Source organism: Erinaceus europaeus, chromosome 15 (genome assembly GCF_950295315.1).
Source record: "Erinaceus europaeus chromosome 15, mEriEur2.1, whole genome shotgun sequence".
Classification (NCBI taxonomy): domain Eukaryota; kingdom Metazoa; phylum Chordata; class Mammalia; order Eulipotyphla; family Erinaceidae; genus Erinaceus; species Erinaceus europaeus.
Genome location: NC_080176.1, coordinates 37,354,474 through 37,372,645, shown reverse-complemented (window position 1 = coordinate 37,372,645; position 18,172 = coordinate 37,354,474). Strand labels below are relative to the sequence as shown.

Below are 18,172 nucleotides of genomic sequence, written 5' to 3'. Positions count from 1 at the left end.
TTTGGCGATGTTACCTGCCCACACTCTCCAAGTCCACTCACTGTTCCTGCTACATGGCACTGGCATTCTGTGAAGAAAAAAGCATCCTTGGACCAAGGGTTTCAAATAGGACAGTTTTCTCGTTCTTAGAACACAACACACCAGCAAAGCTACAGGACACAAGAAGTTACTTTCTGGGAGTCGGGTGGTAGCGCAGCAGGTTAAGTGCACATGGCACAAAGCGCAAGGACCGGTGGAAGGATACAGGTTGGAGCTCCTGGCTCCCCACCTGCAGCGGAGTCGCTTCACAAGCGGTGAAGCAGGTCTGCAGGTGTCTATCTTTCTCTCCCTGTCTCTGTCTTCCCCTCCTCTCTCCATTTCTCTCTGTCCTATCTAACGATGACGACATCAATAACAACAACAATAACTACAATAAAATAAAAAACAAGGGCAACAAAAGGGAATAAACAAATATTTTTTAAAAAGAAGTCACTTTCTAGCATGTTTCCACATAATTCCTGTTTGTATCACTGAGGAGGCCTTACTCTCTGAGGTCAGTTGAGCAGCAAAATCAACCCTGCCTACGTGCAAAGAGTGCTGGCTGGTTTATTTCCACTCCAAGACAAAAACTACAGCACTATGGGATTTAAGGGGGGGCAGGAGGTTTGAATACCAATGTTATTAACAGTGTGATTGTATGAAAATGTATTCTAAAAATATTCATTAGCCATAGTCACCTTTCTGTTGGTGCTTTTAAGTTCTGATCCTGACTTTAATTACACATCAAATACAAATGAAACTCAACCAGAGAGTGGATTCTGAAAGCAAGGCAGTTAAAGCCATTTATCAAGTAGCTGTCATCACAAACAGCAAAATACATATGGAAAGAGACATAAATCCCTTGCTGAAATTTTTAAAATGACTGAAATCCTGCCAAAAATGGGAGGAGGAAGCATCAAGACATCCATACAGTCTTTTGGACAAACCAAACTGACTAATTAGTTCTCCTTTGGGTTTATTCACTCAGGCAAAGAAAATTAAAGAGGAAATTACCACATAATAAATTACCATGTGTAAGAAAAGTTACCTATACATCCATTAGGGTTTGTGTTGGCCAGATTCCAGTATAATGGTTTGCAGACATGACAAGTAGGACTTTCAACACGAAGCTTGCATTGGCAATATCCCTTTTAAACAAATCAAAGTAAAATTTGATATCTCACTATTAAGACATGTTCTGTATAAAGCTTGTCACAGAAACATATTTTGGTCATGAAAAGTATCTATCCCAGGGGCAGGTCCTGGCATCCTTGGTAGAGAGCACATGTTACAGTGCTCAAGGAGAGAACTTCATGAGTGGTGAAGCAATGTTGCAGGTATCTCTCTAGCTCCCTCTCTCTTTTTTTTAAATATTTATTTGGGGGAATTTTATCTATTGTTTTTTAAATTTTTATTACTAATTTAAGACTGATTTACAAAATCATGAGATAACAGGGGTATAATTCTGCACTGCTCCCCCGTAGTTCTGTATCCCCATTCCCTCCATTGCAAGTTACAGTAGTTCTCCCAAGACTGGAGACAGACATGGGTTGATTATTACTTCATTAATTATCTATATTTATATATGTTTGCCCTTTTTTTCCCCCTACGGCCCTGCCTTCTCTTCCTTTCTAAATCCCACCTACACCTATTACTATGTCTGAATGTCATTCTTTTTTTCCCCTCTTCTCTCCAGGTCCTGATGGTACTGGAGTTCACAGCCCACTGGTCATCTTTCCCCATCATTTCTCTCCACACTGGGAATACAGACCAAAATTCTTTTTGGGGTGCAGAATGTCTGGCTTCTGTAATTGCTTCTCCACTGGACATGAGTGTTGGAAGGTCAATCTATACCCCCAGCCTGTTTCTATCTTTCCCTAGTGGGGTTCTCTCTCACTCTCTATCTCCTTTCCCCTCTCAATTTCTCTCTGTCTTTATCCAATAGAAATAAATTATTCATTACAATAAATACATAAATATATATCCAAAGGAAGCAGGGCTTCAACATTTAATTGTTTTTGTTTTATTGGGCTATCAGAAGTCATGACACATTTTTGCATAGAAAAACACATGCCATGATTTTTCTGACAATCAATACTATTATCTGTTTATTACATACACTATCCATACTTGTTATTTAAATAAAATTGGAAAATTCAGTAAAGACACTAATTTTCAATCACTATTTTATAGCACCACCTTTATTTGTTGTTTCTTATACAGCAAACAATTTGAAAAATAAAATAATTTAAAACAGAAAATACCATAGTATTTAACATCTGTGACTCAGTAGAGAATTAAGCTCATTGAATATATCTGTGTAATTTGTAAGAGTCAATGTCTTGTTTAAGCATGATGGAGCCATATTATGGAGATGTGGAACCTTGCTACCTCTGTTCTTTCAGAATTCAACATCTCTGAGCTCTTAGTCTGAGACGACAATTTGCTTCTAAGAGGCTTAGAAAACAAATCAGAACACCATAGTGTATGCACATAGATAGCTTTATTTAATGTGCAGTATCTTTTTTTGTTCTCTTCTTTTAATTATGTATCAAGCTTATAAGAAGGACACTAGGGGAGGCAATGTACTCAGAGTACCTTACTGTTTGTTACTCAAGTAGGAAATACATTCTAGGACTCTAGAATCAAAAGTTTAATTACATCTTGTTCTTTCCTTATGAATCATATATTTACTCTGAGAAAGAACAATGACCCTTTAATTGATGAAGATCTGAATTGACTTTACTATCGGAAGTTCCCACATATGCTAGTCTTTCAGGAATTTCAGAATAATAGTTAAAATTGCAACGTTTTACAGCCCTCTACTTACCAAACTGGAGTCAAGGGTACCGGCTGGGTCACAGGCACTGCTGGCATCTGTTTAGGATTTAGAAATGTTTTAAATGTCTGGGCTTTTTGTTTAATGTTTGTTTTGTTGTTTGGAACAGCAAAAGTTTTGACTTGCGATTTTGAAACAGTGAACTTCTATTTTTGACAGGCAGGTGGCAAAGACTTAATATGTAATTCTGAAAAAGGCATCCTGAGTCATTTCCATCGTCCTTAGCTCCCTATATACCACCCTTCTTGCCACTAAACAATTGTTGACATAAGGGTCCCAGTTCCAGCCCCCAGCTCCCCACCTACAAGGGAGTCGCTTCACAGGTGGTGCAGGTGTCTTTCTCTCCCCTTCTGTCTTCCCTCACTCTCTCCATTTCTCTCTATCCTATCAACAACGACATCAATAACAGCAACAATAATTATTACAACAACAACAAAAAATAACAAGGGGAACAAAAGGGGAAATAAATAAACATAAAAAAATGAACAATTCTATCCCCTACCCATTATGTAAGTATGTTTCTAAAGGAGTCTCAATCTTGAAGCATATTTAGGATTGCCCAGGAGAGGGCGACATTGTAACAAGATTTATAATTTACCTTTACAAAGTCACAATTTGAAAGTACACTTCAGTAGGGCACTAAAGTAAAAAACCCTGGATGGAGGGTGAGGGTGGATTGTTGGTATGCTTCTAGTTCTGCTTCTGGGATCCCTTCTGTTGCATTGCTTGACGTTGTGGTCTATTTACATGGTCATTCTGTTACATTGGTTTGGTCTCACCCCCTGCCTCCAGGAGATTTTGGTTTAGTCCTGGCCTTTTCAGGCTTCTAGCTTCTCCCATCCCCGTATCCTACATACTTCCTGGGTTCCTGACTCTTCCACCAGAGGAGAGAGAGGCAGGAGAATTGGGTTGTGATTAGATTAGATTAGTTTTTGAACCGTTCGCTCATGAATAAAGAAATACTGCTTCTCCGCTCAGCCATGTGTTCCTGGTTGTCTGTCTCCTGCCACAAAGCTAGCCCAGCCTACTGGCGCCCTGAACTATGACTGACATATGGCGCGACAATGTGGGACCTAACCTGCCGATCCCTCAGATAAGTGAAGACGTTTGGCTACCTATCCACTATGGGCTGCTTTTCTACTTATGAAGAGATTTCCAAAGGCCTCTGCCCTTTCTTCATGAGACAGTTTCTCTGTCTCTGGAACTTTTCACTCTGGGCCACACTCTGGTTTCTGCCCGCCACCCGCCTGCAGGAGCCTGCTCACCACCATGGGGCGCAGGGCGTTGGACGTAGGCTCCCTCCATGCTGCTCAGCCGCGGGGTCAGGAAGGCGGGCAAGGCAGACATGGCAGGCAGAGATGCCTTGGGACTATACAGGCCATACCTCCCCTCCTTGCTAGGTAATGCCCACAGAGACAGGAAACGCCCGTCGAGGCAAGAAATGCCCCAGAGGCAAGAGAAGCCCACAGAGGCAAGAAACGCCCCCCTCAGGCCTTCCCTTGGCATCACACTGGTTCTTGTTGCTCGACTACTTATTCCTCCATGTTTGTGCCAATTTTTTTTTTTTAAATGCCTGTACGATATAGGTTTCTGTTCACCCCACACTCCTGATACTATGGTCAATTAGTTAAAAAGAAAAGGGGAAATTGTTGGTATGCTTCTAGTTCTGTTTCTGGGATCCCTTCCGTTACATTGCTTGACATTGTGGTCTATTTACATGGTCATTCTGTTACAAGGTTTTTGTCTCACTCCCCCTGCCTCCGGGAGATTTTGGTTTAGTCCTTGCTTTTTCACGCTTCTTGCTTCTCCCCGCCCCCTATCCTACATACTTCCTGGGTTCCTGACTCTTCTGCCAGAGGAGAGAGAGGCAGGAGAATTGGGTTGTGATTAGATTCGTTTTTTGAACCGTTCACTTGTGAATAAAGAAATACTGATTCTCTGCTCAGCCATGTGTCCCTGGTTGTCTGTCTCCTTCCGCAAAGCAAGCCCGGCATACTGGCACCCTGAACTCTGACTGACAGTGGATGTTCAGCTTCATGGCGCAGGGTGGGGGTTGTGGGGTTGGGATGGGATGGGACACAGTCTTTTGGTAGTGGGAATGGTGTCTATGTACACTCCTATCAATTTTTAGTCATATAAATCACTAAGTAATATGAAAGGGGAAAACTGATTGAATGTCTCAAACTTTTTAAAACACAGACTGAGTCTTTTTAATACATAGGCTGAGTCTTTGATATGTTGACTCTCTTAAAAGCTTAGTCCAGGGAGAACAAAAGCAACCAGTGGCATAGCTATATGCAAACAATGTCAAAGGACATAAAATATGGTGAGGGTGTGTATGATACAGCAAATCCTAACAAAGGGATTTTTCAAAGTTAGCCCAATTGCTAAACAATGTGATTATTGCAATGACTATCTATTGTCTTCTTAAACCCTAAGACAACAGGAATCTCCTGCTTCCTCTATAGAGCCTATGTTTCCCCCAATCCTGGTACCTCTGGGGTGGGGCTCACTTCCCTGCATGCTTCTCTCAAGTCAGGCCAAAAGATATTGCATCCAGCAATTCCAGCCTAATCAATGCAATGAGTACCATCTCAGCATGCTTCACCTCAGACTGTGTACAGAGACATCAGGCATGAATGCAAACCCTTCACCCTCATCACTCGGGTGAGACCTTTCCTTTCATGGTATTCTCTAATTCCATTCCAGGAGGTTCACTTCCTAACAAAGTCCCAAAACCTAGATATAGGCCATGTCCCGTAAGATAGAGCATATGTTCACATGTATCCATAAATCAGGGCAAAATATATACCTGAAAGCAAAAATACACAATAGTCTGTAGTGAGTCAGTATCAACTTCATAATGAAATAGTGTCCACTTAGACTTAGATACCCTCCTCACCTACTTCCTATTACAGTTCTCTCACTCACTCCAAAGCTAACCTCATCAAAGCAAAGACTGCAAAGCTGAATAAAGGCTAGAGACTGGCATACTTTAATGATGACTCTTTAGTCACTATCAGGCCATTCCACCAGTTGGGGCCCTAATCGGGGAGTCCTGAGATTCCCAAACAGAGTTGATGTGCCTAGACCTCAAATAAATCCCTCTCTCCATTGTTACCAGTCATTTCTAACAGGAACAACAAAATAGACCCCTTTGTGGGCCCCCATAGGGCCTTGCCCTCAACCTGGATCAACAATGGTAGAGAATGTTCCATCCTCCGAAGGAAGGATGGACAACATACTCTATGTTACACCTGAGGAAGATGGGTGGATATTGGAGCAGCTTGGAGTGTTCCTACTCATGACCACAGAATGTGAGCTCAGATCTACAGGGAGATGCAGTGGTCACACAGGCTCCTAAGCTAATTATGGGCCCCAGATTACATCAAATCGATGGGGTTTACAGTCAACAATATTTATACCCATTTCCCATATTATGGATCTACTCTCTTCCCTGATCCGGCTTTCTGGTCCTTCTGCCAGGCATGACATCATCTCCCCAGACAATAATTAGGATCCGCCTGCATATCAGATTTCAGGCTCAGGCAAAAACAACAACAACAACCAAAAAAAAAAAAAAAAAAAAAAAACACTAGTATAGCTATAGGCCCTTGGAAATATAACTAAAATATGCCCACTAGCTATCTACAAAATAGAGGATCCCCCCAACACTTCATCTGCACTATTCCAGCCTTTAGGTCCATGATTGTTCAACTATTTGTTTGGCTTTGTATATCAACTCTCTTTTCAGCCACCAGGTTCCAGATGCTAGCATGATGCCAACCAGGCTTCCCAGGAATGTGTCCTGGAGCTCTGCTTCCCCAGACCCCTTCCCCACTAGGGAAAGAGAGAGACAGGCTGGGAGTATGGATAGACTTGCCCATGTTCAGTGGGGAAGCAATTACTGAAGCCAGACCTTCCATTTTCTGCATCCTACAATGACCTGGGGTCCATACACGAGACGGTTAAAGAATAGGAAAGCTATCAGGGGAGGGGAGGGGATACGGAGATCTGGTGGTGGGAATTGTGCAAGTTGTACCCCTCTTTTCCTATGGTTTTGTCAATGTTTCCTTTTTATAAATAAAAAATACTAAAAAAAAAAAAAAAGAAAAGAAAAAAAGAAAGAGAAAGTACACTTCTTAGCCAACCTGTACATTTTCTTTTTATTTTACTTTATATGATGCCACCAGGTTGATCACTTGGGCTCTGTTCTTGCATGGTTCTACCACTTCCAGTAGGATCTTTTCTTTCTTTTCATATACTGGATGAGAGAGAGAGAGAGAGAGAGAGATCAAGGATCTACTACTCCTGTGCAGACAGATGCTCATAGGTGTTGGCTTGTGGCTACAGGAAAGTGTGTGTTCTGCCGTGTGAGCTATCTCCTATCCTGCCCTCCCCAAGACTTAATTCTTATGTTTTTTATTAGTGATTGAACACTTATTTGCAAAATTGTAAGATAATAGAGGTATAATTCCATAGGGTTCCCACCACCAGAGTTCTGTGTCTTCATCCCCTCCAGTGGAAACTGCAGGGATTCTCCCAAGATCATTAATGTGGGCTGACTCTATAACTATCTATTTATGTCTATGTCTATGTGTATGTCTATGTGTACGTCTATGTCTATGTCTATATTTCCCCCCATTTTTTCTGACCATCCTGCCTTGACTTCCTTTCTGCATCACCTACTACTACTTCTGGGTGCCCAAGACTCAATTCTTCACAACCCCCAGCTGGCTCCTCAATTATCCTAAACTTATTTCTAAAATTAGTCTGTTTCCCTGCCTCTGTTAATATAAAATTACAAATCTAATAAAACCTCAGTACACTGGGACCTTTCAATGCCTCGGTATTACTATCACATAAAATTGGAAATAAAGTCTTTGGCAAGCCTGTCCCAAACCTGGTTTTGTAGACAACTTAAATAAACCCATAATATACCTTGTTTTCTTATTTGTAAGTGTGTCTTAGACTTTTATCCCTCTTTTATTGGATATTGACAGAGAGAAATAGAGAGAGAAAGAGACAGAGAAGCCTATAGCACTGCTTCACCACCCTGGAGGACCCCCACCCAACCCTGCTCGTGGGGAACAGGGAGTTGGAGCATAGGTCCCTGCACATTGCAACATGTGCACTCAACTGAAGCATCTACTGCCTGCTCCCAAACTTCATCCTTTTTAACGTCTCTCTTTGTTCTATTTCTTTCCTTCATGATTTTCTCCCCTTAGTCAGTTTTGATGTTCTGTCTTACGTTTCTGTAACGCCAACACAGCCTTGCAGATCTCGGTGGCTTCCTTCCCCAGGCTCTAGCCCTGGAAAGTCGCCATGAATGCGACTTTCCAGGCCCTGACATAGGACGCTGTGTAAATACTACTCAGAGCTGTGGCTGCTGGAAGCTCCTGCAGCAGGGCCAGAGGGAGGCTCTGGAAGTGCATGGTCCTTTGCAAAGAGCACAACCACATCCCAGTTCTTCTCTGCAATGGAGGGGTGTGAGCTCTCATAACCTTCCACAACAGTGTTTGTCCTTGGCTAACTCTCTCCAAACCTAGAAGATTAACTCTACACTGCAGAGTCCAGCTCTGTGGCATCCAAAGGAGGGGAGGGAAATGAAACACTTAGGCAAGGGACCTTGGAACCATTCAGGGAATGGAGCCCAGAACACACTTACTAGGACATATTTATACATAGATTTGGGACAAACTTCCCCATGACTTTGGATCCTTCGCCCAATCATGTAATTATTTGTCTTTGAGATGGTCTCTTACTCTGGTCTAGTCTAGGAGAAGGTCAGAAGCACCTAGTGGTGGCCTTTACAGTACAAAGCATACTTGGATTTTCTTCAAAGGTCTGTACTCACCATGAAGGTCTTCCTCTGAAAGCTGCACAGCGTTCTACTCTGAGGTTTATCTCAGAATGCTATTTTAAAAGGTTTTCCATCATTTCTCTCCTTAGATTGATATGACCTGGTCTCCTATTCCCCACCCTTTATCCCTCACTGATGAGTGATCATACAGTCCCAGTGGCAGGGAAAGAGAAGAATGGAAACAGCAAATGTTCTGATCTTCTCACCACCAAAGGGGCACTGTTAAAATGCTGCCAGGAGTGTTATAGTGGAGCCAACAACAGTGCTGCACCATAAGATGTTGGGTCATGGGGGGGCCAGGCAGTGGCTCACCTGGTTAAGCACACACATCATAGTGCACAAGGACTCAGGTTCAAGCCCCTGGTCCTCACCTGCAGGCAGGGTGGCTTCACGAGTGATGAAGCAAGGCTTTAGGCATCTCTCTGTCTTTCTCCCTCTCTATCTCCTCTTCCCCCTCAATTTCTGGCCATCTCTATCCAATAATAATTAATCAATAAAATATATTTTTTAAAAAAGATGTTGGGTCATGAGAGAGAAGCCACAAGATCTTAGGAAGGGGAATAAGGCATGCTCACTTCACCTAAAACTGGCCACCTTTTTCACATACAAAACAAAATTTAGGGCTGAGAAAATAGCATAATGGTTATGCATAAACTCATGCCTGAGGCTGAGGTTCCAGGTTCAATCCCCAGCAGAAACCAGATCTGAGTAGTGTTCTGGTCTTTCATTAAAATAAAGTAAAAATACAAAATTTATGAAACACAGGAATTAAAAATGATGCTAAAGGGGTCAGGTGGTGGCGCACCTGGTTGAGTACACGTTATAGTGTGCAAAAACCTGGGTTCAAGCCCTGCAGGGGGAAAGCTTCACAAGTGGTGAAGCAGTGCTGCAGGTGTCTCTCTGTCTCCTCTCTCTATCTCCCCCTTCCTCTTAATTTCTGGCTGCCTCTATCAAATAAATAAAGATTAAAAAATTAAAAAGTAAAATAAAAAACGATGCTAAGAAGAAATTACTTCATCCATCTGCAGTTGTAAATGTGGACATGCCTTCTGATATGTGTTGCCAATGCACTTGAACTGGTAAATTAAGGTTGCATTAAAAGATGATCACTGGTGGGCCTATGGTGGCTAGTTGCACACACTTCAGAGTAGCCTGCTTCCCATGCCCAGAACTGATGTCTTCCTTACCTTGGCAGTAGGGGAAGTCATAGGCACCCGATAGACACCTGTCACACTGCTTCCCTGTGATCCCTGAAAAGCATTTGCACTGTCCAGTCACTGGGTTGCAGGGAGTCTGGTAGGAGCCAAGAGGTGAACACTGGCAAGCTAGAAGAAGAAATCGCAGTTAAACCCAGGGAAGAGAGAGAATAGCAGCCCAGATGAAAGCCCAGTGCTGGGACCAGCAAGTACAAGTTCCATCTCTATCTCTTCTTAGATCTGAAACCTGATGCAAGATACTTAGTGGTTCAATTGTTAGTTTCTCCTTCTTAAATGAAAATTGTGCTAATGTCCACTTGACATGACTGCTGTGGATATTAGATAATTCTAAAAGAGGTGGGGATAATTCCTGTCTCACAGTGAACTGTCAATTAATGCTAGTTCACTCACCCTCCTAGTTCACATTCATCCAACCAGCATATGTTGACTGAAGACCTATAGTGTTCAATGGCACCAAAACTAGGAAGTAGGAGTTGGTGTGGAGGTGAATATGAAAAAAACACACACTTCCTGTCACCAAATATTTATAATCCAGAAGAGAGGCAAATGAATTATTGGCATAGTATGAAGCACCCTACCAAGAAACTAAACCAGGGACTGGGTGGTGGTGCACCTGGTTGAGTGTACATTTTACAGTGTACAAGGCCTCAGTCCCCACCCACAGGTGGGAAGCTTCACAAGTGGTAAAGCAGTGCTGCACCTGTCTCTCTGTCTCTCTCCTTCTCTATCTTCCTCTTCCCTCTCAATTTCTGTCTCTAGCCAGTAAATAAGTGAAGATAACAGAAAAAAGAATTAAAAAGAAAGAAACTAAATCTGAATGATAAGAGAGACACTCCTCCAGCTCTGGGTAAGACAACAGCACAAGGACTCAGAGCTGCTACCATCTTAGTCAATGTCCTTTCATAGCCCTGTGTACCCTGCAGGCCTGTATGCAGAGATCAAGTCACTAGAGAGGGGCATATAACTGAGGACCTCAACCCATCATCTGATGACCTCAGAAGGAGAGTGAGGCCCCTGAGGAAGAAGGGATCTTTGGCTCTAAACTGTTTGAATTTAAGCTGCATCATCAGTTCTTCTTGAATCTCTGCCTGCCAGCCTGCCCTGAAAATTTTGGACTTGCCAGTCTCCAAGTGAGTGAGTTAATTCCTTAAAATGATCGCTATCTCTCTCCCTCTCCCTCTCCCTCTTCCTCTCCTTCTCTCTCTTTCCCTCTTTTTACACACACACACACACACCCTTTTGATTCTGTGCCTCTGGAGAATCCGGTTAAAGAACAGGCTCTTTTTGATATTTTTACTTTTTAGGAAAGTGAATTCAGAAAAACTAGTCATGTAGAGGTAGTCAGAGTAGTTGCAGAAGGTTGGAGGACAGCAGGGGCACCACTGAACAACACAATTGGGGAAGGATGACATTGACATTGACAGCTAAAGTCACAGGGGTTGTTCAAGGAGCCATGGTTGATTCAGTTACACCCTGGAGGTGAAGACAGAGAACCAGCTTTGAAACATGTATACTGTTTCAAAACTGTGAATTACTCAGTCTGCACCAAACTTCCCATTTCAATCCAAATATCAGTGAGAGTTGCCAAACCCCAAACCTGAACTCCAACATTGGCAGCCCTTTTCTTTTTTTTTTTTTTTCCTCCAGGGTTATTGCTGGGCTCGGTGCCTGCACCATGAATCCACCGCTCCTGGAGGCCTTTTTTCCCCCTTTTTGTTGCCCTAGTTGGTGCAGCCTCGTTGCGGTTATTATTGCCATGGTTGACATTGCTTTGTTGTTGGATAGGACAGAGAGAAATGGAGAGAGGAGGGGAAGACAGAGAGAGAGGGGAGAGAAAGATAGACACCTGCAGACCTGCTTCACCGCCCGTGAAGCGACTCCCCTGCAGGTGGGGAGCCGGGGGCTCGAACCGGGATCCTTATGCCGGTCCCTGCGCTTTGCGCCACCTGCGCTTAACCCACTGCGCCACCGCCCGACTCCCAAGGCAGCCCTTTTCTTGCTCTTGGGAATACTGTCAGATTCTACATATATCTTAATCTGGTTCCTTGTTTTGACCCAGGTCCTTCAGAGTTTCTGAACACTTTACTGCCTCTCATTGACTTCTCATTGTTTTTTTGCTTTGAGACACGTGCCCACAGAGAATGATGGACAGTTAGGTTCAAGGAGACAGAGAGGTTGCCTGATGTGCTTACAGCATCAAGTATGGTCATGGTTCCTAGAATATGCCAAACAGGTATTGGGGTTGCTGGAAAAGTCATGACCTATTTGTGTAAAAACTACATCACAACAACCCAATCTCTGTTAAATGAAAAAAAAAAATAACCACTGAAATTTTCATATGGGTCCAGACCATGGATATGGTTTTTGCTATTTTGTCATTTATTTATTTAGAACTAGGATCTCACTTGATTTTACTGCTCTGGACCACTTTTTCATTCAGATAGAGAAAAGATACCACAGCACTGGAGGAAGACAGGCCACCGTAGCATCTCCTGAGTGGGCCGCGTGCATCACAGTGCAGGCATCTTGCCAGGTGATCTATCTTTCTGTCCACCCCATTGTATGTGTCTTTTTGCAGAATCGTTATGCAATCTCCCCCACCCTCCTTGCATATGTTCTTGACACAAGTTCTCTAACGGACTTTGCAATACTACTATGAGATAGGGATTCCTATAAGTTACGTCTCCCTTTTCTCTTGTAGTAAACAGACTCACAGAGTGAGCAACACTATGTAGACAAGTCCCAAAGTCAGCAGAACTCTTGTTATTTCAGGCATCCATGATTTGGGAGACCTTCCTCAGTTTGGAAAAAGCAGGCTGGCCCCTTCTGCAGTCAGCTCCACAAACTGAAACCTTCTGCCTCTTAACTTAAGTGGCCCTACAGGAAACCAAATCTTTAAAATTCTAAGTTTTCTTCCAGCCAACCACTTCAGTGCTCTCTTAGACAAAAAAAAAAAAAATCTGAATTATACTTAAAAGGATCTATCAAATTAACTTGCACAGAATTTGATTTGATCACAACTCCACCCCTCACCTCACCCCACCTCAGTCCTACGGGCCCTGGGGAGGCTGGGAAAACTCTCAAGAACATTTATTTCAAGTCAGAAGTTTCCCCTGCTGCATTATTTCCCACCAGCCAGTGAATTTGTGCTCTTCTTCATTCTAGTTTTTCTGACTTTTTAGAACATAACAGGAAGAAAAAGGTTAATCTTGCACTGACAACATATTTATATTGTGCTGTTGGAAAAGTTATAACGTATTTTTCCATTTTTTCATTGGACTCAGAGACATCTGGAGTAAATTAAGTTAATACAAAACACAAATGTAGGCCTATAATTGGCAAAACCAACTTAGAAGAGCTTTTAAATTCTTTTTCAAAAAGATCTTTTACATCTTTAAGGCAATACAGAGCAAAATGGCAAGAACATTTTTTTTGTCTAGAAATACCAAACCAACTGACATAACATCTGGGGCCTCTGTTTATCTGATTCAAAAGTTCAATGGGTCAGGCAATCAACTTCATCTCAAATGGAGGGCAAATCACAGTGCTGGTGAGCCTTGATGCTAGACAAGAGCTCAGTGAGTGTAAATTACGGTCACTAACTTCACCACTTCCCTCCAAATGAAAAATAATACTAAGATCAGAAAACCTATTCAGAAAACCCTAGAGCGAGAGTTGGCAGTCATCACAAACAAATGTTGGAGCCTCTTGTGAACATGAGTTCACATCTGGAATAACAGCATACAGGGTTTACTCTAATGCCACGTCAGTTGGAGAGCATATTTCACTAGAACTTGGAAAGCAGTTCTAGGAGGTGTCAGGCTCCTCCAAGGCTGGAAGTGTTTTGATGAGGTTCACTGAGACAGGATTAGAGGGGAGATGCCCATGTGAATCCCTGGTCTAGAGCACTGCTTTCCCTCACTCTCCTCTGTCCCTTTGATGGAGCTCAGGTACAACTGGGAAACAAAAGTAAGAGAGAAAGCAGAAGGAACATGAACCTGACCCTTTCAGCTCCACAGAGAGTACCTTCCCTCTACCACTCTGTAACTTTAAGGAGAGCCAAATTCAGCAGTCTGGCCACCCCACTCCTCCAGGAAGAAGCAGTGCCCCTCAAAGGTCTCCCTCCAGCCCTGCCTGAAACTGTCAACAAAACCCACTAATATCCCTGGTTCTGACTTCTGGCCCAAGAGCCCAGGAGATTTTGGTAAACTATTGAGAGGCAAACTCTATCAACCCTACAAAATAAGGACGTAAAGCCCTTTTATATCAAAATTTGTATTTGTTTGCTTTATTATGAGAGATAAAAGCAAAGCACTGCTCAGCTCTGGCATAAAAATGGTGCCAAAGATTGAATCTGTGATCTTTGGGGTCCCAATATGCAAGTAGGTGCTATAACAGGCTGAAATTTCTCCCCAGGCCAAAAGATAGTCTTAGTTTTTTGTTTTTATTTTATTAAATTTCTTTATTGGGGAATTAATGTTTTACATTCAAAAGTAAATACAATAGTTTGTACATGCATAACATTTATCAGTTTTCCACATAACAATACAACCTCCACTAGGTCCTCTCATCCTTTTTGGACATGTATTCTCCTCTCCACCCACCCCAGAGTCTTTTATTTGGTGCAACATGCCAATTCCAGTTCAGGTTTAACTTGTGTTTTCTCTTCTGATCTTGTTTTTCAACTTCTGCCTGAGAGTGAGATCATTCCATATTCATCCTTATGTTTCTGATTTATTTCACTTAACATGATTTCTTCCAGATCCATCCAAGATCGGCTGAAAATGGTGAAGTCACCATTTTTAATAGCTGAGTAGTATTCCATTGTGTATATAGACCAAGACTTGCTCAGCCACTCATCTGTTGTTGGATACCTGGGTTGCTACCAGGTTTTGGCTACTACAAATTGTGCTGCTAAGAACATATGTGTACACAGATCTTTTTGGATGGGTATGTTGGGTACCTTAGGATATATGCCCAGGAGAGGAATTGCAGGATCATAGGGTAGGTCCATTTCTAGCCTTCTGAGAGTTCTCCAGACTGTTCTCCACAGAGGTTGGGCCAATTTGCATTCCCACCAGCAGTGTAGGAGGGTTCCTTTGACCCCATACCCTCTCCAGCATTTGCTGCTGTTACCTTTTCTGATGTATGACATTCTCACAGGAGTGAAGTGGTATCTCATTGTTGTCTTTATATGCATTTCTCTGGCAATCAAAGACTTGGAGCATTTTTTCACTTGGAATTTACTTTGGTGTTTGGTGAAATGTAGTGGTTGAGTTTCATTCTTCTGCATGTTTCAACCCATTTTTTCCAACACCATTTGTTGAAGAGACTCTGCTTTCCCCATATAATAGTCTGGGAACCTTTGTCAAAGATTAGATGTCCATAGGTGTGGGGGCTTACTTCTGGGTGCTCAATTCTACTCCTCTGGTCAGTGTGTTTACTCATGTTCCAGTACCAAGTAGTTCTGACAATAATGGCCCTATAGTACAATTTGAGATCCGAGAGCGTGTTGCCTCCAGTTCTGTTCTTTCTCCTCAAGATTGTTTTGGCAATTCTACATCTTTTCTGTTTCCAGATAAACATTTATAGCATTTGTTCTGTTCTGTAAAAAAATGTATTTGGGATCTTGATGGGGATAGCATTAAATTTGTAGATGGCTCTGGGTAGTATATTCATTTTGATGATGTTAATTCTTCCAACCCATGAACATGGAATATTTTTCAACTTCTTTGTGTCTTTTTCAACTTCCTTGAGTAGTGACTCATAATTTTCAGTATACAAGTCTTTCACTTCTTTGGTTAGGTTTATTCCTAGATATTTTATTGTTTTTGTTGCTATAGTAAAATGAATTGATATCTGGATTTCATCTTCTGCTAATGTAGTGTTTGCATAAAGGAATGCCACTGACTTCTGAATGTTAATTTTGCAGCCTGTCACCTTACTGTATTGCCTGATGATTTCCAAAAGTTTCTTGCTGGATTCCTTAGATTTTTCTGTGTATACTAGCATGTCATCTGCAAATAGGGAGAGTTTGACATCTTCTCTTTCAATCTGTATCCCTTTAATTCTTTGCTCCTGCCTGATTGCTATGGCAAGAACTTCCAACACTATGTTGAATAGTAATGGTGATAGTGGGTAGCCATGTCTGGTACTTGATCTGAGGGGAAATGCTTCCACTTTTTCACCATTGAGTATGATATTGGCTGTAGGTTTGCTATATATAGACTCCACTATCTTGAGGAATTTTCCATCTATTCCCATTTTTTGTAGTGTTTTGATCATAAAGGGATGTTGGATTTTGTCAAAGGCTTTCTCTGCATCTATTGATATGACCATGTTGTTTTTGGTCTTGCTTTTATTGATGTGGTAGATCACATTGATTGATTTACATATATTCAACCAAACTTGCATGCCTGGGGTAAATTGCACTTGGTCATGACAAACAATCTTCAAAGGCTTTCTCTGCATCTATTGATATGACCATGTTGTTTTTGGTCTTGCTTTTATTGATGTGGTGGATCACATTGATTGATTTACATATATTCAACCAAACTTGCATGCCTGGGGTAAATTGCACTTGGTCATGACAAACAATCTTCAAAGGCTTTCTCTGCATCTATTGATATGACCATGTTGTTTTTGGTCTTGCTTTTATTGATGTGGTGGATCACATTGATTGATTTACATATATTCAACCAAACTTGCATGCCTGGGGTAAATTGCACTTGGTCATGACAAACAATCTTTTTAATATACTGCTGTATCCAGTTGGCTAGAATTTTGTTCAATATTTCAGCATCTATGTTCATCAGAGATATTGGTCTGTAGTTTTCTTTTTTGGTTGTGTCCCTGTCTGCTTTTGATATCAAAGTGATGTTGGCTTCATAGAAGCTGGAAGGGAGTATTCCTGTGTCTTCAATCTTCTGGAAGACTTTTAAAAGTAGAGGTATTAGTTTTTCTTTGAAGGTTTTGTAGAATTCATTTGTAAAACCAAAGTCCAGGACTTTTATTTTTGGGAAGGTTTTTGATAACTTTTTCAATTTCATTAGCTGTGATGGGCCTGTTCATATTATCTAGTTCCTCTTTATTCAATTTTGAAAGTTTGTAGGTATCTAGGAAATCATCCATTTCTTCCAGGTTCTCTAACTTGGTGGCATATAGTTGTTCATAGAAGCCTCACATTATATGTTGAATTTCTGTGGTGTCTGTTGTGATATCTACTCTTTCATTTATGATCTGATTTATGTGGGTCTTCGTCTTCTCCCTTTTTTGTTTTGTGAGTCTGGCTAAAGGTTTGTCAATTTTGTTCACTCTTTCAAAGAAACAACATTTAATTTCATTGATCTTTTGTATGATTTTCTTATTTTCTATGTTATTGATTTCTGCCCTAACTTTAGTGATTTCTGTCCTTCTGGTTGCTTTAGGGTTCTTTTGTTCTTCTTTTTCTAGGTCTTTAAGATGTGCAATCAGGCTGTTTATTTGTGCTTTTTCTTGTTTCCTAATGTGTGCTTGCATGGCTATGAACTTTCCTCTCAGTACTGCCTTAGCTGTGTCCCAAATATTTTGATAGCTTGTGTCTTAATTTTCATTGAAGTCTTGAAACATTTTGATTTCTTCCTTTATTTCCTCTTGGACTCAGTATTTGTTAAGTAGTGTACTGTTGAGCTTACACAATTTGGGACTATTACTAATCTTTTGTTGATTGTTAAGTGTTAGTTTATTTCCACTTTAGAATTAATGCTCTTGAATTTGCTGATGCTGTATTTGTGGCTTAACATATGGTATATCCTTGAGAATGACCCAAGTGGACTTGAGTAGAATGTGTATTACAGTTTTTTGGGGTGAATGACTCTGAAAATGTCCAATAGTTCTAGTTTATCTATTTCTTAATTTAGCTCCCTCATTTCTTTATTGATTTGCTGAGTAATCTGTTGAGAGAGTGGAGTGTTGAAGCCCCCTACTAAGACTGTGTTGCTGTTAATATATTGCTGTAGCTCTTTCAGTATATACTTGATGTAGTTAGATGGCTTCTCATTGGGTGCATAAATGTTAATAATTGTTAAGTCCTCTTGATTGACTGTTCCACTGAGCATCCCTATCTTTTTTAATTTTATTGATTTTAAAGTCTATCATGTTAGATATGAGAATAGCTGTTCCTGCTTTTTTTATGGGCCATTGGCCTCTATGACAGTTTCCCATCCTTTTACTTTGAGTCTGTGTTTGTCTTGTTGA

At 41.4% G+C, this 18,172-nt stretch overlaps 1 protein-coding gene across 1 annotated transcript in view; it reads right to left on the bottom strand.

Moving 5' to 3' along the window:
• The window catches only part of LAMA3 (laminin subunit alpha 3), a 266,943-nt gene that overhangs the window by 103,437 nt on the left and 145,334 nt on the right, over window positions 1-18,172 (bottom strand). The window contains exons 13-16 of the mRNA XM_060174081.1: window positions 9,908-10,045; window positions 2,849-2,895; window positions 1,067-1,166; window positions 15-67 (exon numbers count right to left, since the gene is read on the bottom strand). Of these exons, the coding sequence (XP_060030064.1) occupies window positions 15-67; window positions 1,067-1,166; window positions 2,849-2,895; window positions 9,908-10,045 (338 nt within the window). The remainder of the gene's footprint in view (window positions 1-14; window positions 68-1,066; window positions 1,167-2,848; window positions 2,896-9,907; window positions 10,046-18,172) is intronic.